Source organism: Oncorhynchus kisutch, unplaced genomic scaffold (genome assembly GCF_002021735.2).
Source record: "Oncorhynchus kisutch isolate 150728-3 unplaced genomic scaffold, Okis_V2 scaffold1214, whole genome shotgun sequence".
Lineage (NCBI taxonomy): Eukaryota > Metazoa > Chordata > Actinopteri > Salmoniformes > Salmonidae > Oncorhynchus > Oncorhynchus kisutch.
Window position 1 is genome coordinate 21,941 of NW_022263159.1, and position 18,964 is coordinate 40,904.

General features: G+C 43.6%; 2 protein-coding genes across 2 annotated transcripts; both read right to left on the bottom strand.

Annotated features, from left to right (window-relative positions):
- Nucleotides 1–2,707: 2,707 nt before the first annotated feature.
- On the bottom strand, nucleotides 2,708–6,544 carry LOC116365267 (ladderlectin-like). Its single transcript, XM_031817950.1, has 6 exons — nucleotides 6,420–6,544; nucleotides 5,199–5,286; nucleotides 4,742–4,857; nucleotides 4,237–4,428; nucleotides 3,052–3,166; nucleotides 2,708–2,951 (listed from the first exon to the last, which is right to left on the bottom strand). Exons 1-6 carry the CDS (start codon nucleotides 6,432–6,434, stop codon nucleotides 2,860–2,862), a joined length of 618 nt encoding a protein of 205 aa, XP_031673810.1. The 5' UTR covers nucleotides 6,435–6,544; the 3' UTR covers nucleotides 2,708–2,859.
- Nucleotides 6,545–14,915: 8,371 nt separating this feature from the next.
- On the bottom strand, nucleotides 14,916–18,814 carry LOC116365265 (ladderlectin-like). The gene is made up of 6 exons (XM_031817948.1): nucleotides 18,690–18,814; nucleotides 17,454–17,541; nucleotides 16,997–17,112; nucleotides 16,512–16,703; nucleotides 15,279–15,393; nucleotides 14,916–15,159 (listed from the first exon to the last, which is right to left on the bottom strand). The coding sequence occupies exons 1-6, from the start codon at nucleotides 18,702–18,704 to the stop codon at nucleotides 15,068–15,070; spliced, it is 618 nt and encodes a 205-aa protein (XP_031673808.1). The 5' UTR covers nucleotides 18,705–18,814; the 3' UTR covers nucleotides 14,916–15,067.
- Between the last annotated feature and the right edge of the window lie 150 nt (nucleotides 18,815–18,964).

Consider the following 18,964-nt stretch of genomic DNA (forward strand, 5'->3'; position numbering starts at 1 on the left):
CTCTCTGGCAAGAAGAAGGGCGGGGGTGTATGCCTTATGATTAACGAGACGTGGTGTGATCATAACATACAGGAACTCAAGTCCTTTTGTTCACCAATCAAATGCCAACCGCATTATCTACCAAGAGAATTCTCTTCGATACCCCACCCAAGCAGACACATCGACGGCCCTGAAAGAACTTCATTTGGACTTCCATGTAAACTGGAAACCACATATCCTGAGGCTGCATTTAGTGTAGCTGGGGATTTTAACAAGGCTAATCTGAAAACAAGGCTCCCTAAATGTTATCAGCATATCGAATGCGCGACCCGGGCTGGCAAAACCCTGGATCATTGTTATTCTAACTTCCGCGACGCATACAAAGCCCTCCCCTGCCCTCATTTTGGAAAATCTGACCACGACTCCATTTTGTTGCTGCCAGCCTATAGACAGAAACGCCCGTGCTCAGGTCTGTTCAAAGCTGGTCCGACCAATCAGATTCCACGCTTCAAGATTGCTTCGATCACGTGGACTGGGATATGTTCCGAATAGCGTCGGACAATAACATTGATGAATACGCTGATTCGGTGTGCGAGTTTATTAGCAAGTGCATAGGTGATGTTGTACCCACAGTGTCTATTAAACCCTTCCAACCAGAAACCGTGGATTGATGGCAGCATTCGCGCAAAACTGAAAGCGCAAATCACTGCTTTTAAATCTGGGCAAGGAAACCGGAAACATGACCGAATACAAACAGTGTAGCTATTCCCGCCGCAAGGCAATCAAACAAGCTAAGCGTCAGTATAGAGACAAAGTAGAGTCGCAATTCAACGGCTCAGACACGAGAGGTATGTGGCAGGGGCTACAGTCAATCACGGACTACAAAAACAAAACCGGCTCAGTCACGAACCACGATGTCTTGCTCCCAGACAAACAACTTCTTTGCTCGCTTTGAGGACAATACATTGCCACCGACACGGCCCGCTCCCAAAACCTGCGGGCTCTCCTTCACCGCAGCCAACGTGAGTAAAACACTTAAACGTATTACCGGGCCAGACGGCATCCCTAGCCGCGTCCTCAGAGCATGCGCAGACCAGCTGGCTAGTGTGTTCACGGACATATTCAAGCAATCCTTTCCATGTCTGCTGTGCCCACATGCTTCAAGAGGGCCACCATTGTTTCTGTTCCCAAGAAAGCTAAGGTAACGGAGCTAAATGTCTATCGCCCCGTAGCACTCACTTGCGTCATCATGAAGTGCTTTGAGAGACTAGACAACGACCATATCACCTCCACCCTACCCGACACCCACTCCAATAGGTTCACAGACGCAATCACACTGCCCTAACCCATCTGGACAAGAGGAATACCTATGTAAGAATGCTGTTCATCGACTACAGCTCAGCATTTAACGCCATAGTACCCTCCAAACCTGTCATTAAGCGCGAGACCCTGGGCCTCGACCCCACCCTGTGCAACTGGGTCCTGGACTTCCTGACGGGCTGCCCCCAGGTGGTGAGGGTAGGAAACAACTTCTCCACCCTGCTGATCCTCAACACTGAGGCCCCACACGGGAGCGTTCTCAGCCCTCTCCTGTACGCCCTGTTCACCCATGACTGCGTGGACATGCACGCCTCCAACTCAAGTTTGTAGACAACACTAGTGATAGGCTTGATTACCAACAACGAGACGGCCTACAGGAAGGAGGTGAGGGCCCTCGGAGTGAGGTGTCAGGAAAATAACCTCAAAACAAAGGAGATGATCGTGGACATCAGGAAACAGCAGAGGGAGCAGACCCCTATCCATATCGACGGAACAGTAGTGGAAAGTTCGGACACATTACGGACAAACTGAAATGATCCACCCACACAGGCGGCACATCAGCGCCTCTTCAACCTCGGTAGGCTGAAGAAACTCTGCTTGTCACCAGAAACTCACTTTTACAGACACACAATCGAGAGCATCCTGTATCACCGCCTGGTACGGCAACTGCGCCGCCCACAACCGTAAGGCTCTCCAGAAGGTAGTGAGGTCTGCACAACGCATCACCAGGGGCAACCTACCTGCCCTCCAGGACACCTACACCACCCCATGTCACAGGAAGGCCAAAAAGATCAAGGACCAACCTGTTCACCCCACTATCATCCAGAAGGCGAGGTCAGTACAGGTGCATCAAAGCGGGGACAGAGACTGAAAACCAGCTTCTCTCTCAAGGCCATCACTGTTACCCCCATCACTAACATTGAGTGGCTGCTGCCAACCTCTAACCACTTTATAGAATGTTTACAAACAGGTATATACACTGTACTCTAAACCATTTTCTGCATCTTGCCTATGCCGGTCGGCCATCCATATTTTTTATGTACATATGTGAAATTGTTAGATATTACTGCATGGTCAGAACTAGAAGCACAAGCATTTCTCGACACTCGCATTAGCATCTGCTAACCATGTGTATGTGACAAATAAAATTGATAGGGAACAGATGGGGTAGGGAAATGTAACACTTAAAATTCACAGAAGGTGCTCTGACAACAGCATGATCATTTTCTACTTATTTTAAAGCTATATACACTGTTCGTTTACGTTAATGTTTGTGGAGTAAGACAACTTTTTGGGTCCTCATAGAATCCTATTCTTCAAGAAACAATGGATCAAAGAATTGAAATGCCCACCCAGACTGCATCTTCAAGAAACAAAGTGAAGCAATGTTAAATAACGACTCATGAGATTAAATACGTACACCAGTTTTATTGACAACAAGCTACAATAGTTACACAACAAGTCAAATGTATTTTACAGCAACAAATACCTTCAAAGTAATTCACTATAACATGAAACATTTGCAGTTAGGATGCTGACACCAGAGTAGCATTTTCTGTTTCAATTGACAGTTTGAAGGATTAAACAGGTTCTTATGGAGCACACGGAGGGATAGCTCTTTCCACATGAGACATCGTTCCAGCCGTTTTCAGCTTAAGAGGAAACACGAAATAGAAATTACCTCTCGATGTACACTCGAAAAGAGAAAAGTAGCTCACATTTATTTGTTTAATTTGATGAATGATAATGTACCTCCAAAGTTGAAATGAATACATGGCTCTCTGGCACCATTGTTGTTATTCGGCTCCCCTTCAGCCCAGCTCTCGTGATCAAATTTGGAGCCGTCACTCCAGAACCATAGCCTGTCCTGTGTGGAAGTAGTGAGATCTCAGTATCAAATGTTACATGTGCTTGCTGAACAATTTCTAAAATACAACACTCATGGTCTTTCCTCCAACAAAACGGTAAAAGCCACCACTAGCAAAACGTGCAGACTGACACTGGAACTGTTGGGTGAAAAAAATACACAAGTGTTGATACACATTTCTAGAAATCCCAAAATTAGAAAAAGACAGCTAGTAAGTCGTTTCTGCGCCATAGCAAAGAGGAAGAGGCGAAGCGAGAAGGATAACTATAAGCCCAAAATCTGCCTTCTCAAGCGGGTAGCGTTTTTCCTGGTCACCAAGCAACTCGTTTTTGTATGGCCGTCAATAAGATGGCAAATTTAATTAACGAAAAACATAATGGCTTATTTGAGCAAATATATACGTTTTGTAATGCTTAGGTCGTTACGAGTACTGATACAAGTAGCACACATGACATGCCAGAAACTGAGAAAAACATTTCTCTCCGAGTTGTGCCTGTCCCTCGAATCTGCCCGACATTGCAGACTCTTCACATCGTTAGAGGCCAATGGAGTATCTGGTTCATCTAATGGATCATCTAATGGATCATCTAATGGATCATCTAATGGATCATCTAATGGATCATCTGTGGCAATTGCTCTGGATATTTCGAGATGCTCAACTCAAATCTAGACCTACAACCAACAGTATTTCTTTTGCTTTTGACAATGACTTCACGAGGCATAGGTCACATGCCTAAATACTTAAAGTCACATTAATATCAGTTTAAAGAGATGACATTGGTCCATGTTTACTTGAATAGTGTCTGGTTAAAAGGTAGGCAAGTAACTTCATGCCTACTGTGCCAAAGCAATTTACAGTTATTAAAATGGTAATATCCAAATTCCACGTAGAACTCGAGTTGCGAATGTCAATCTTTCCTCTGCGGTACCTCAAACTGTGGTCATTACCAGCTGAGAAACTGGCCAGTTGATTACTCCTGGCACAGAGTTGTCTGACCAGTGTCTTAACACCTACTCCGAGCTGATGGTTTTATTAGTCTTAAGTATTAAGGCATCTTCACTTTGGGTACCTTTTCCACCTTTGCTTGAACAGCATCAAATCCGCCAATCCAGGTAAGAGGGAAACTGCCAGTCGTGATCAACACCACCGCCTGTAGAAATTGGGACTCTTCATAGCTGTGCACAGATGCCAGGTTTGCGCCAAGGTACTTTACAGTGTTGTACACAGGCTTCAGTTTTTGTCCAAGTAACTGACAGTGGCGCTAGAGCAAGCAGTACACAGAGACAAAGACATGTCATAATGGAAGCATTAGTCAGTTGTCCAGTCTGAGAATTTGTCTTCTGGAATCTCAAATATAGGAATTAGTTCATCTCAGTCTTAACCCATGCCTTGAGGGTTCTAATATACAAGAGGGCCCAACTCCACACAATATTGAAAAGCCTATAGAAAATTGCAATTACAGCATATTAAGGGGACGTTCAGTATTTTACATGAGGCGCCTGTTAAAATAAGGCCAAAGCACCTTAAACTCAAAAAACTAAGTTGACTTCAATTGTAGAAAGTAAGCATTATACCTCTGCATTGGGCCATGTCCTTGCAGTTTTGACAAACATGAAGCAGCGTGAATTAAATTGGAACCAGCCTCTGGGGCATGGGTTTCTTTGGTCTGCTGCAAATGTCACCAAATCATCTGAAAGGAGAAGACAGGGAGGGTTCCGAAATTGCAGCAGACTTTAAAGGATAGTCCAGACTGACCCTTGCATCAAAAATAACATTTGGAGATCAGTCATGCCACACTACAACAAAACATACACAATCAATGATGTAAAGCACAAACTCATTCCACAGAGCACAGAGTGTCTACAGGTTTTCGCTCCTCCCTCGATTGATCAATTTAGGTCACTAATTAGTAAGGAACTCCCCTCACCTGGTTGTCTAGGTCTTCATTGAAAGGTAAGCCAACTGCAGATGCAAGAGACTCCGTGGAATGCGTTTGACACTCGTGATGTAAAGTGTGAGGCTGACTCTTACTTGCTATGCGCGCAGTCATTCTGTCGCCCAGTGTAAAGGCAGCGCTGAGAAGCAGTAGAAGGGTCAACATCGCCATGGTGATAGTCTCCTGAGAGACACACGAGATAAGCCATCAGTGTTTCCCCAACCTCTCCTCGAGTACCCCAGCAAGTCCACTTAACACATTCAACTAATGAAGGGCTAAGGAATACCAGGTATCATCTCTTCCACCACAGAGTAGATTAGCCTGGCACACGGGAATAAGGAGAAGTCTATGCTCTTGGGTTCTCCCCGAAACAGCACCCTAGATAACTAACCCCGATGCATGGCACACCTAGTAAGTCACCTTTTTGCAAATGAAATTGGCTGGTAAAGTACATTTTTCTAGAGCAGGAGACTCAACTTGCCTGGCATGAGCTACCTTTATTAATACACACGTCGCAAGCGACTTCTTTCAAATAGGCTCATTCTTCTCTGCCCTACAACTCTTCAGTGTACCGGTCTGGCAATAGACACAGTAAAATGAGTAATAAACTACTAAAGGGGCCCTATAAAAAAAGCTGTGATTTTAAACCCCAAATTACAGCCATTTTCATAAATGTTCTCAGTTCAATTTCCTGGTTTGCCACTCAATTACAATTGGTAATGGAGAACAAAATGTAATGTTCTGAGTCCATGGCAGTGCTTAAATCACATCAGAATACCATTTCTTTTAGGTCTGGAAGAAAAGTAACTAGCGATGGTTCTGTATTGCCAATTGATGCTCATTTCATGGCAAGGTTTGCAAATAACAAAAGATACCATTTCTATACTTTTGACAAGTATACCTTGCAGTTAATACTTAGTTGTGAAAGAATCTGGCAACCCACTAGGCATCAACTGGCTACACAGGGAGTGAGCGACAAGGCAATATTGCTGGAAATTGGCAGATATGGTTTTAAATGTGACGTTTTAAGCCAATAGTTAACTAACCAGAGGTGGGATAACGTCAAGTCGTGTTGATTTAGTAACTTGCAGTGTCTGATACTTGAGATTTGTTTGACAGTTGAACACGTGAAAAAATATATATTTTTTAAAATCTGAATTGTTTGGCAAACTACTATGACCTGTTGGAGACCCCTGCACTACATTTGAACAGGGTCACATATGCCCGATGGGTCCTGGTAAAAAGTAGTGTACCACATAGGTTACCATTTGGGATGAAAGCAGATACAGTACTAGATGACTATGTTGAACTCTCACCTGTAGTCTGGTCATGTCAGCGCTCTGTTTGTGAGTTGAGTTCTACTGCTTCCTGCTCTCCTTTTTTAAGGACCCATCCAGTCAGACCCCTCCCTCTCTCATCCTTTAACCGGTCAAATAATCAACTAATCATCAAGCTTTTATCATTTGAATCAGCTGTGTTGTGTTAGGGCAAAAACCAAAACGTATAGCCACGGGAAGAAGTTTGTTGGTGCAGGGTACTTTTAATGAATGTTATTTTCAATTGGGGTGCTGGAAAAATATCTTTGCCTGTGCTACAGGCGCTCTATTGGTCCACTATTATAGCACAACTTTTGTGAAAATGTAACAAATCTATAAAAAGTGAACATATATACATATATACAGTACCAGTCAAAAGTTTGGACACACCTACTCATTCAAGGCTTTTTCTTTATTTTGACTATTTTCTTGTATAATAGTGAAGACCTCAAAACTGTAAATAACACATATGGAATCATGAGGTAACCAAAGAAAGTGTTACACGAAACCAAATATATGTTAGATTCTTCAAAGTAGCCACCTTTAAACTTGATGACAGCTTTGTACACTCTTGGCCTTCTCTCAACCAGCTTCACCTGGTATGCTTTTCCAACATTCTTAAAGGAATTCCCACATATGTTGAGCACTTGTTTGCTGCTTTTCCTTAACTCTGCGGTCCAACTCATCCCAAACCATCTCAATTGGGTTGAGGTTGGGTGATTGTGGAGGCCAGGGCGGTCTGATGCAGCACTACATCACTCTACCTTATTGGTCAAACAGCCTGGAGGTATGTTGGGTCGTTGTCCTGTTGAAAAACAAATGATAGTCCCACTAAGTGCAAACCAGATGGGATGGTGTATCGCTGCAGAATGCTGTGGTAACCATGCTGGTTAAGCGTGCCTTGAATTCTAAATAAAACACAGACAGTGTTACCAGCAAAGCACCATCACACCTCCTACTCCATGCTTCATGGTGGGAACCACACATGCGGAGATCATTCGTTCACCTACTCTGCATCTCACAAAGACACACTAATCAGACCAAAGGACAGATTTCCACCGGTCTAATGTCCATTGCTCGTGTTTCTTGCCCCAAGCAAGTCTCTTGTTCTTATCGGTGTCCTTTAGGAGTGGTTTCTTTGCAGCAGTTTGACATGAAGGCCTGATTCACGCAGTCTCCTCTGAACAGTTGATGTTGAGATGTGTCTGTTACTTCAACTCTGTGAAGCATTTATTTGGGCTGCAATTTCTGAGGCTGGTAACTCTAATGAACTTATCCTCTGCAGCAGAGGTAACTCTGGGTCTTCCTTTCCTGTGGCGGTCCTCGGGAGAGCCAGTTTCATCATAGCGCTTGATGGTTTTTGCGACTGCAATTGAAGAAACTTTCAAAGTTCTTGAAATGTTCCGCATTGACTGACCTTCATGTCTTAAAGCAATGATGGACTGTCATTTCTCTTTGCTTATTTGAGCTGTTCTTGTCAAATAAATGGACTTGGTCTTTTACCAAACAGGGCTATCTACTTTATACCACCCCTACCTTGCCACAACACAACCTCATGAATCTGGATAAGAGAATGCCAAGAGCGTGCAAAGCTGTCATCAAGGCAAAGGGTGGCTACTTTGAAGAATCTCAAATATAACATCAATTTTGATTTGTTTAACACTTTTCTGGTTACTACATGATTCCATATGTGTTATGTCATAGTTTTGATGTCGTCATTATTCTACAATGTAGAAAATAGTAGAGAATAAAGAAAAACCCTGGAATGAGTGGGTGTGTCCAAACTTTTGACTGGATATCACCTGCAGGAATAGCCATTTTTGTTAAGCTCATTCCTACACTGCTCCTGTATTCTTTTCAAACATCGACCAGTAGCATCGATAGTGCCTCTCTCTCTCTCTGCCAGAGTCTACCCCATTATAAGAACCCCAACAATAATTGCTAAAAGCCTATGTAAGCCTGTTGGCTGATTGGCATGTATGAGATGATGGAATTTGCTTTTGGAAAAAAGTTGAGGCTTTTTGACACTGGCTTGAGCGGGTCTTAGCAGAGCATGTGTATATAAGCATCAACAAGCCTTGTTACCATATACCCTTTGAGAATGAATGAACAAATAGTTACTTCACACAAACATATGTACCAGATTCCTTTTGGGAAATTCATTTGGGTAGTTTTCTTTGCACATTGGAGGACCCCTGCAAAACCAAGCGTGAGGTAATGGCAATGATGTCATGTGTGCTATCCACATCCTGGTGCTGAACTGTGAAACGTCATGCGGTGCTGAACAATTTGAATCAGCTTGGCTCGTGTCTTGTGGAATCAAAACTGATACATTAATGAAATCGTTGCACTAAATGAATTATTTGGAAACTAGAATCTGATTAAGGGAAAGTTACACACTTTTTTCTGTGAGCGCAATCAACAACCTATTTGTGCATGCCCAACGGAATGAACATTGTGGTGCGGGGACTGCCATATTGTGTCATCATTTTGCCATAAGGTGTAGAGACATTTTTGCGGTTTTAAAGCCAATTTCCAATAATTGTACACATTTTGCTATATGAGTGAGAGACTAATACATTCAATGGGGGCCTGTCATGCCAAATACTGTCCCCCACTGCGTCACAATGGGATTCGATCGACTATTAGCGTCCATTGCTATATCGACGGAGTGATTAGAATTTAAGATCACAGCCTAAATTGTGTTCTTTTCTTCGTCGCTATGCAAACAAGGCTGATTTCTGCGACAATTTCTCTGTTTAAACAAGCTTTGTTTAGCTTGTAACATGGAAACGTTCATTCAAACTACTTTTTGGGGTACCAAGTCAACATTACAACATGAAATCCATGTCTTAAACGTTGCTACGTTTCGGGAAATGGCAAAGAAAACATGTATTCTGCTTGACACATTAAAGTTACTTACCTTACAGATCACAAAGTAAGCTTATGTCCACTCCATTCAGATGTAAATCCTTTTGATTCAGTCACTGACTTGTCTGGCTGTCATCTTTTTATTTAACCTGCCCTCATCTACACTGAAATAATACCATTTCAGTAGTCCTCTATTATGATTCCCCCCCCCTCTCTCTCATTTAATACACCCTTGTGGTTGAATACATATATAATCATCTGGTGTAGGTCCAAGGATACAACAATGAATAACCTGGAACAAATAAATGCCATCAAAGGATACCTTACAGCTTCCAATAATGAACACCTTGTGAAACCCAACCTGTCAATATATTTTCATACATTAAAGTTTATCGTTTTTGGTACAGTTGTGTCATAAATTTTTTTCCACTGATTTTCTGTACACTCACATGGCAATCATAGATAAAATACTGAATTCTGGTTTGTGGAATATAGAGGAGGTGGTTGCTGTGTGGGTGGGAGGTTCTGCCTGTCCCTTGTTCTCAACAGGCAGCCAGTCTCGGAAGGGGGACTGCAAAGTCCAGGCACTGCTGCGCTCTTGAGAACAGGAGCAGAGTTAAAGGGAACAGGGTAGGAGACAGACACATAAACAAGCAAACACAGGTTACACTGAGAACATGTCATGGATTAAAATCCTGCAGCGCACGCAAGGTCCCCCTGCTCAAGCCAGCACATGTCCAGGCCCGTCTGAAGTTTGCCAATGACCATCTGGATGATCTAGAGGAGGAATGGGAGAAGGTCATGTGGTCTGATGAGACAAAAATAGAGCTTTTTGGTCTAAACTCCACTCGCCGTGTTTAGAGGAAGAAGAAGGATGAGTACAACCCCAAGAACACCACCCCAACCGTGAAGCATGGAGGTGGAAACATCATTCTTTGGGGATGCTTTTCTGAAAAGGGGACATGACGACTGCACCGGATTGAGGGGAGGATGGATGGGGCCATGTATCGCGAGATCTTGGCCAACAACCTCCTTCCCTCAGTAAGGGGCTGGGTCTTCCTGCATGACAACGACCCGAAACACACAGCCAGGGCAACTAAGGAGTGGCTCCGTAAGAAGCATCTCAAGGTCCTGGAGTGGCCTAGCCAGACTCCAGACCTGAACCCAATAGAACATCTTTGGAGGGAGCTGAAAGTCCGTATTGCCCGGCGACAGCCCCGAAACCTGAAGGATCTGGAGAAGGTCTGTATGGAGGAGTGGGCTAAAATCCCTGCTTTAAGTAATTAATGCAAATTAATGACTTAAAAATCATAACGTGATTTTCGTTTTAGATTCCGTCTCTCACAGTTGAAGTGTACCTATGATAAAAATGACAGACTTCTACATGTTTTGTAAGTAGGAAACACTGCCGATTTGGCAGGTTATCAAATACTTGTTCTCCCCACTGTATATACTGTACTCTATACCATCTTGCCTATGCCATTCTGTACCATCATTATGCACATGTCCTTTATCCCTTTACACTTGTGTGTATTAGGTAGTAGTTTTGGAATTGTTAGGTTGGATTACTCGTTGGTTATTACTGCATTGTCGGAACTAGAAGCACAAGCATTTCCCTACACTCGCATTAACATCTGCTAACCATGTGTATGTGACAAATACATTTGATTTGAAGTAGCTTCAGGTTGTTTTGTATGCAAATGTTTGAGATTTTAAATTTTCACTTTAACAGATGGTGACCCCAGCTAGGAGCGAAAGAGCAGCGAGGTTTTCCCCAGGTCTCGCCTTCCTTTCGTCCTTCTTCCAAACCAAGTCATTTGCCCAGAAGTCATAGCACTTGGTCCCCTTCTCGATTCTGCTCCTGTAGCTCTCCACCTGCGCCTTGTCCAGTCTCACCTTGATTGAGAACAGGAATAAATACAATTATATTTCCTAGGAAGGTGGTCCTCCAAGGCGTTCTGATCTGGTTCAAACATATCAGGTGGGGTTTCAGTGATCAGAAAGTACGTTATTCAAAAATTTGAAAGACTACAGTATGTGCAATAACAATTGCATTGCTTACCTCAGTCAACAGCTGCGGCTCCCTTCCGTACTAGGTGGAGGCCTGGATGCTGCTGTCGTGTGCAAAGAGAGACTTACCTTCAGGTTGTTCTCCCATCCTTCCTGGTACCAAATAAAGGGACTTGCCCATGGCAGTCTTGAGGGTCTGGTTGGTCCAGTCACCAAACCTGGAGGAGGGGGTAGGAAAGCGATCTCTATTGACAATGTACCATGGAAGAAAAAATAAATAAATACATTCCAGCGTTCATGACCTCGGTCACTCAAGGATGACCTTGGGTGTTGATGTCCACCATAGTCTTGGAGGTGGCCTCGCCAGTCTCGTCCTTGATGGGTATCATACAAAACAAAAATCTATTTTTGGTTCCAAGCACCTTTAATGGTTTACGGAAGGGAGTTGAGTTAAGCACGTCCTCCTTCTTCCCTTACTGACCCTAATGGGTATTGCCGCCACCTTCACCTCATTACTGTGATACAATTATACTAGCTAGCTGTGCACGGAGGGAATAAACACACTGAGCATCATGCGATTCCATATGAAATGCATTTCCAATGCCCTTTTTACAGAAGATTTCACATGCTTATACAGACACCCAAACAGCAAGCAATGCAGATGTAGCAGCATGGTTGCTAGGGGGGAAAAAAACCTCCCTCGAAAGGCAGGAACCGTGCTCTGAGGGGTGGCCAGTCCTCTTCTGGCTGTGCCGGGTGGAGATTAGAGTACATGGCCATTAAGTTCAGATCGTTCAAGCTGTTATTTGACCAGCAGGGTCAAATAAGTGGTTGTAGGGGGTGCAACAGGTCAGCACATCCGGAGGAAACGTCAGTGGGCTTTTCATAGCCGAGCATTGAGGTCGAGAGAGAGTCGAAAACAGCACGTCCGATGAACAGGTACCATAGCTGCAGGTAGAACAGTCTAATACAGTTGGCTCTAATAAGTACTCACGTCTAAACCCAGCGAGAGTTTGGAAACGCAAAGCTACATTCTGGGATTCTACAAACCAAACGACTGCCCCACAGGGAACGGATGGAGTAGGGATATGTGACACTAATATTCACACAGCATTCTGACATCCACGTGATAATTTTCAACTTTGAAAGCTACACACACACTATTCGTTGACATTAGTGTTAGTAGAGTAATAAAGCAAAAAAGAAACATCCCTTTTTCAGGACCCTGTCTTTCAAAGAATTTGTAAAAATCCAAGTAACTTCACAGATCTTCATTGTCAATGGTTTAAACACCGTTTCCAGACGTTAATGAATATGCACCTGTCGTTAAGACACTAACAGCTTACAGACGGTAGGCAATTAAGGTCAGTTAGGACACTAGAGGCTTTTCTACTGAAAGACACCAAAAGATAGACGCCCAGGGTCCCTGCGTGAACGTGCCTTAGGCATGCTGCAAGGAGGCATGAGGACTGCAGATGTGGCCAGGGCATTAACTTGCATTGTCCGTGCAGTGAGACAGGAACGACAGCTGATCGTCCTCGCAGTGGCAGAACACGTGTAACACCTGCACAGGATCGGAACATCACACCTGCGGGACAGGTACAGGATGGCAACAACTGCCCGAGTTACACCAGGAACGCACAATCCCTCCATCAGTGCTCAGACTGTCCGCAATAGGCTGAGAGGCGCTGGACTGAGGTCTTGTTTTTCATTTTTTTATTTCACCTTTATTTAACCAGGTAGGCTAGTTGAGAACAAGTTCTCATTTGCAACTGCGACCTGGCCAAGATAAAGCATAGCAGTGTGAACAGACAACACAGAGTTACACATGGAGCAAACCATTAACAAGTCAGTAACACAGTAGAGAAAAAAAAGGGGGAGTCTATATACAATGTGTGCAAAAGGCATGAGGAGGTAGGCGAATAATTAAAATTTAGGGATGATCAGTGAGATACACCTGCTGGAGCGCGTGCTACGGATGGGTGTTGCCATCGTGACCAGTGAACTGAGATAAGGCGGAGTTTTACCTAGTATGGACCTGTAGATGACCTGGAGCCAGTGGGTCTGGCGACGAATATGTAGCGAGGGCCAGCCGACTAGAGCATACAAGTCGCAGTGGTGGGTGGTATAAGGTGCTTTAGTGACAAAACGGATGGCACTGTGATAGACTGCATCCAGTTTGCTGAGTAGAGTGTTGGAAGCCATTTTGTAGATGACATCGCCGAAGTCGAGGATCGGTAGGATAGTCAGTTTTACTAGGGTAAGCTTGGCGGCGTGAGTGAAGGAGGCTTTGTTGCGGAATAGAAAGCCGACTCTTGATTTGATTTTCGATTGGAGATGTTTGATATGAGTCTGGAAGGAGAGTTTGCAGTCTAGCCAGACACCTAGGTACTTATAGATGTCCACATATTCAAGGTCGGAACCATCCAGGGTGGTGTGCTAGTCGGGCATGCGGGTGCAGGCAGCGATCGGTTGAAAAGCATGCATTTGGTTTTACTAGCTTTTAAGAGCAGTTGGAGACCACGGAAGGAGTGTTGTATGGCATTGAAGCTCGTTTGGAGGTTAGATAGCACTCTTGTTCTCCATGGACTTCAGTGTCCCAGAACTTTTTGGAGTTGGAGCTACAGGATGCAAACTTCTGCCTGAAGAAGCTGGCCTTCGCGTATTGGTTCCTGACTTCCCTGAACAGTTGCATATCACGGGGACTATTTGATGCTATTGTTGCCGGTGAGGACCTGCCTACGTCACCTATGGGCACAAACCCACCCTCGCTGGACCAGGCAGGACTGGCAAAAAAACAAAACAAGCTCGTCACTGACGAGTCGCGGATATGTCTCACCAGGGGTGGTCGGAGTCGCATTATAGTCTAAGGAATGAGCGTTACACCGAGGCCTGTAATCTGGAGCAGGATCGATTGAGGTGGAGGGTCCGTCATGGTCTGGGGCGGCGTGTCACAGCATCATCGGACTGAGGTTGCTGTCATAGCAGGTAATCACAACACTGTGCAGTACAGGGAAGACATCCTCCTCCCTCATTCTGACATGACCCTCCAGCATCAAATACACCACACTGCTAGTTCTGTGGGTGATTTCCTGCAAGACTGGAATGCCAGTGTTCAGCCATGGCCAGCGAAGAGCCCTGATTTCAATCCCATTGAGCACGTCTGAGACCTGTTGGATCGGCGGGTGAGGGCTAGGACCATTCCCCCCCAGAATTGTCCGGGAACTTGCAGGTGCCGTCGTGGAAGAGTGGGGTAACATCTCACAGCAAGAACTGGCAACCCTGGTGCAGTCCATGAGGAGATGCACTGCAGTACTTAATGCGGCCAGACACTGACTTACTTTTAACAGACCCCTTGGTTCAGGGACACATTCCATTTCTGTGGAACTTGTTCAGTTTATGTTTGTTTTTGAATCTCAAATATTTAAACATGTTAAGTCTGCTGAAATTTAACGCAGTTGACAGTGAGACCACATTTTTTTTACAACTTTTTGGGTCCTAAGAGAATTCTATTCTTCAAGAAACAATGGATCAAAGAATTGAAATGCCCACTGGACACCCAGACTGCATCTTCAAGAAACAAAGTGAAGCAATGTTAAATAACGACTCATGAGATTAAATACGTACACCAGTTTTATTGACAACAAGCTACAATAGTTACACAACAAGTCAAATGTATTTTACAGCAACAAATACCTTCAAAGTAATTCACTATAACATGAAACATTTGCAGTTAGGATGCTGACACCAGAGTAGCATTTTCTGTTTCAATTGACAGTTTGAAGGATTAAACAGGTTCTTATGGAGCACACGGAGGGATAGCTCTTTCCACATGAGACATCGTTCCAGCCGTTTTCAGCTTAAGAGGAAACACGAAATAGAAATTACCTCTCGATGTACACTCGAAAAGAGAAAAGTAGCTCACATTTATTTGTTAAACTTACTCAAAAAAGTTTAATTTGATGAATGATAATGTACCTCCAAAGTTGAAATGAATACATGGCTCTCTGGCACCATTGTTGTTATTCGGCTCCCCTTCAGCCCAGCTCTCGTGATCAAATTTGGAGCCGTCACTCCAGAACCATAGCCTGTCCTGTGTGGAAGTAGTGAGATCTCAGTATCAAATGTTACATGTGCTTGCTGAACAATTTCTAAAATACAACACTCATGGTCTTTCCTCCAACAAAACGGTAAAAGCCACCACTAGCAAAACGTGCAGACTGACACTGGAACTGTTGGGTGAAAAAAATACACAAGTGTTGATACACATTTCTAGAAATCCCAAAATTAGAAAAAGACAGCTAGTAAGTCGTTTCTGCGCCATAGCAAAGAGGAAGAGGCGAAGCGAGAAGGATAACTATAAGCCCAAAATCTGCCTTCTCAAGCGGGTAGCGTTTTTCCTGGTCACCAAGCAACTCGTTTTTGTATGGCCGTCAATAAGATGGCAAATTTAATTAACGAAAAACATAATGGCTTATTTGAGCAAATATATACGTTTTGTAATGCTTAGGTCGTTACGAGTACTGATACAAGTAGCACACATGACATGCCAGAAACTGAGAAAAACATTTCTCTCCGAGTTGTGCCTGTCCCTCGAATCTGCCCGACATTGCAGACTCTTCACATCGTTAGAGGCCAATGGAGTATCTGGTTCATCTAATGGATCATCTAATGGATCATCTAATGGATCATCTAATGGATCATCTAATGGATCATCTAATGGATCATCTAATGGATCATCTAATGGATCATCTAATGGATCATCTGTGGCAATTGCTCTGGATATTTCGAGATGCTCAACTCAAATCTAGACCTACAACCAACAGTATTTCTTTTGCTTTTGACAATGACTTCACGAGGCATAGGTCACATGCCTAAATACTTAAAGTCACATTAATATCAGTTTAAAGAGATGACATTGGGCCATGTTTACTTGAATAGTGTCTGGTTAAAAGGTAGGCAAGTAACTTCATGCCTACTGTGCCAAAGCAATTTACAGTTATTAAAATGGTAATATCCAAATTCCACGTAGAACTCGAGTTGCGAATGTCAATCTTTCCTCTGCGGTACCTCAAACTGTGGTCATTACCAGCTGAGAAACTGGCCAGTTGATTACTCCTGGCACAGAGTTGTCTGACCAGTGTCTTAACACCTACTCCGAGCTGATGGTTTTATTAGTCTTAAGTATTAAGGCATCTTCACTTTGGGTACCTTTTCCACCTTTGCTTGAACAGCATCAAATCCGCCAATCCAGGTAAGAGGGAAACTGCCAGTCGTGATCAACACCACCGCCTGTAGAAATTGGGACTCTTCATAGCTGTGCACAGATGCCAGGTTTGCGCCAAGGTACTTTACAGTGTTGTACACAGGCTTCAGTTTTTGTCCAAGTAACTGACAGTGGCGCTAGAGCAAGCAGTACACAGAGACAAAGACATGTCATAATGGAAGCATTAGTCAGTTGTCCAGTCTGAGAATTTGTCTTCTGGAATCTCAAATATAGGAATTAGTTCATCTCAGTCTTAACCCATGCCTTGAGGGTTCTAATATACAAGAGGGCCCAACTCCACACAATATTGAAAAGCCTATAGAAAATTGCAATTACAGCATATTAAGGGGACGTTCAGTATTTTACATGAGGCGCCTGTTAAAATAAGGCCAAAGCACCTTTAACTCAAAAAACTAAGTAAGCATTATACCTCTGCATTGGGCCATGTCCTTGCAGTTTTGACAAACATGAAGCAGCGTGAATTAAATTGGAACCAGCCTCTGGGGCATGGGTTTCTTTGGTCTGCTGCAAATGTCACCAAATCATCTGAAAGGAGAAGACAGGGAGGGTTCCGAAATTGCAGCCGACTTTAAAGGATAGTCCAGACTGACCCTTGCATCAAAAATAACATTTGGAGATCAGTCATGCCACACTACAACAAAACATACACAATCAATGATGTAAAGCACAAACTCATTCCACAGAGCACAGAGTGTCTACAGGTTTTCGCTCCTCCCTCGATTGATCAATTTAGGTCACTAATTAGTAAGGAACTCCCCTCACCTGGTTGTCTAGGTCTTCATTGAAAGGTAAGCCAACTGCAGATGCAAGAGACTCCGTGGAATGCGTTTGACACTCGTGATGTAAAGTGTGAGGCTGACTCTTACTTGCTATGCGCGCAGTCATTCTGTCGCCCAGTGTAAAGGCAGCGCTGAGAAGCAGTAGAAGGGTCAACATCGCCATGGTGATAGTCTCCTGAGAGACACACGAGATAAGCCATCAGTGTTTCCCCAACCTCTCCTCGAGTACCCCAGCAAGTCCACTTAACACATTCAACTAATGAAGGGCTAAGGAATACCAGGTATCATCTCTTCCACCACAGAGTAGATTAGCCTGGCACACGGGAATAAGGAGAAGTCTATGCTCTTGGGTTCTCCCCGAAACAGCACCCTAGATAACTAACCCCGATGCATGGCACACCTAGTAAGTCACCTTTTTGCAAATGAAATTGGCTGGTAAAGTACATTTTTCTAGAGCAGGAGACTCAACTTGCCTGGCATGAGCTACCTTTTATTAATACACACGTCGCAAGCGACTTCTTTCAAATAGGCTCATTCTTCTCTGCCCTACAACTCTTCAGTGTACCGGTCTGGCAATAGACACAGTAAAATGAGTAATAAACTACTAAAGGGGCCCTATAAAAAAAGCTGTGATTTTAAACCCCAAATTACAGCCATTTTCATAAATGTTCTCAGTTCAATTTCCTGGTTTGCCACTCAATTACAATTGGTAATGGAGAACAAAATGTAATGTTCTGAGTCCATGGCAGTGCTTAAATCACATCAGAATACCATTTCTTTTAGGTCTGGAAGAAAAGTAACTAGCGATGGTTCTGTATTGCCAATTGATGCTCATTTCATGGCAAGGTTTGCAAATAACAAAAGATACCATTTCTATACTTTTGACAAGTATACCTTGCAGTTAATACTTAGTTGTGAAAGAATCTGGCAACCCACTAGGCATCAACTGGCTACACAGGGAGTGAGCGACAAGGCAATATTGCTGGAAATTGGCAGATATGGTTTTAAATGTGACGTTTTAAGCCAATAGTTAACTAACCAGAGGTGGGATAACGTCAAGTCGTGTTGATTTAGTAACTTGCAGTGTCTGATACTTGAGATTTGTTTGACAGTTGAACACGTGAAAAAAAAATATATTTTTTAAAATCTGAATTGTTTGGCAAACTACTATGACCTGTTGGAGACCCCTGCCCTATGTAACGCACTACATTTGAACAGGGTCACATATGCCCGATGGGTCCTGGTCAAAAGTAGTGTCACCACATAGGTTACCATTTGGGATGAAAGCAGATACAGTACTAGATGACTATGTTGAACTCTCACCTGTAGTCTGGTCATGTCAGCGCTCTGTTTGTGAGTTGAGTTCTACTGCTTCCTGCTCTCCTTTTTTAAGGACCCATCCAGTCAGACCCCTCCCTCTCTCATCCTTTAACCGGTCAAATAATCAACTAATCATCAAGCTTTTATCATTTGAATCAGCTGTGTTGTGTTAGGGCAAAAACCAAAACGTATAGCCACGGGAAGAAGTTTGTTGGTGCAGGGTACTTTTAATGAATGTTATTTTCAATTGGGGTGCTGGAAAAATATCTTTGCCTGTG

What these genes read in the sequence shown, in the direction of transcription:
- LOC116365267 (XM_031817950.1), bottom strand. An exon ending in TTCAAGCAAAGGTGGAAAAG is followed by an intron (nt 3,167 to 4,236) that starts GTACCCAAAGTG and finishes ACTTCCACACAG; the next exon opens with GACAGGCTATGGTTCTGGAG. An exon ending in TATTCATTTCAACTTTGGAG is followed by an intron (nt 2,952 to 3,051) that starts GTACATTATCAT and finishes TTTCCTCTTAAG; the next exon opens with CTGAAAACGGCTGGAACGAT.
- LOC116365265 (XM_031817948.1), bottom strand. An exon ending in GGACATGGCCCAATGCAGAG is followed by an intron (nt 16,704 to 16,996) that starts GTATAATGCTTA and finishes TGCTTGCTCTAG; the next exon opens with CGCCACTGTCAGTTACTTGG. An exon ending in TATTCATTTCAACTTTGGAG is followed by an intron (nt 15,160 to 15,278) that starts GTACATTATCAT and finishes TTTCCTCTTAAG; the next exon opens with CTGAAAACGGCTGGAACGAT.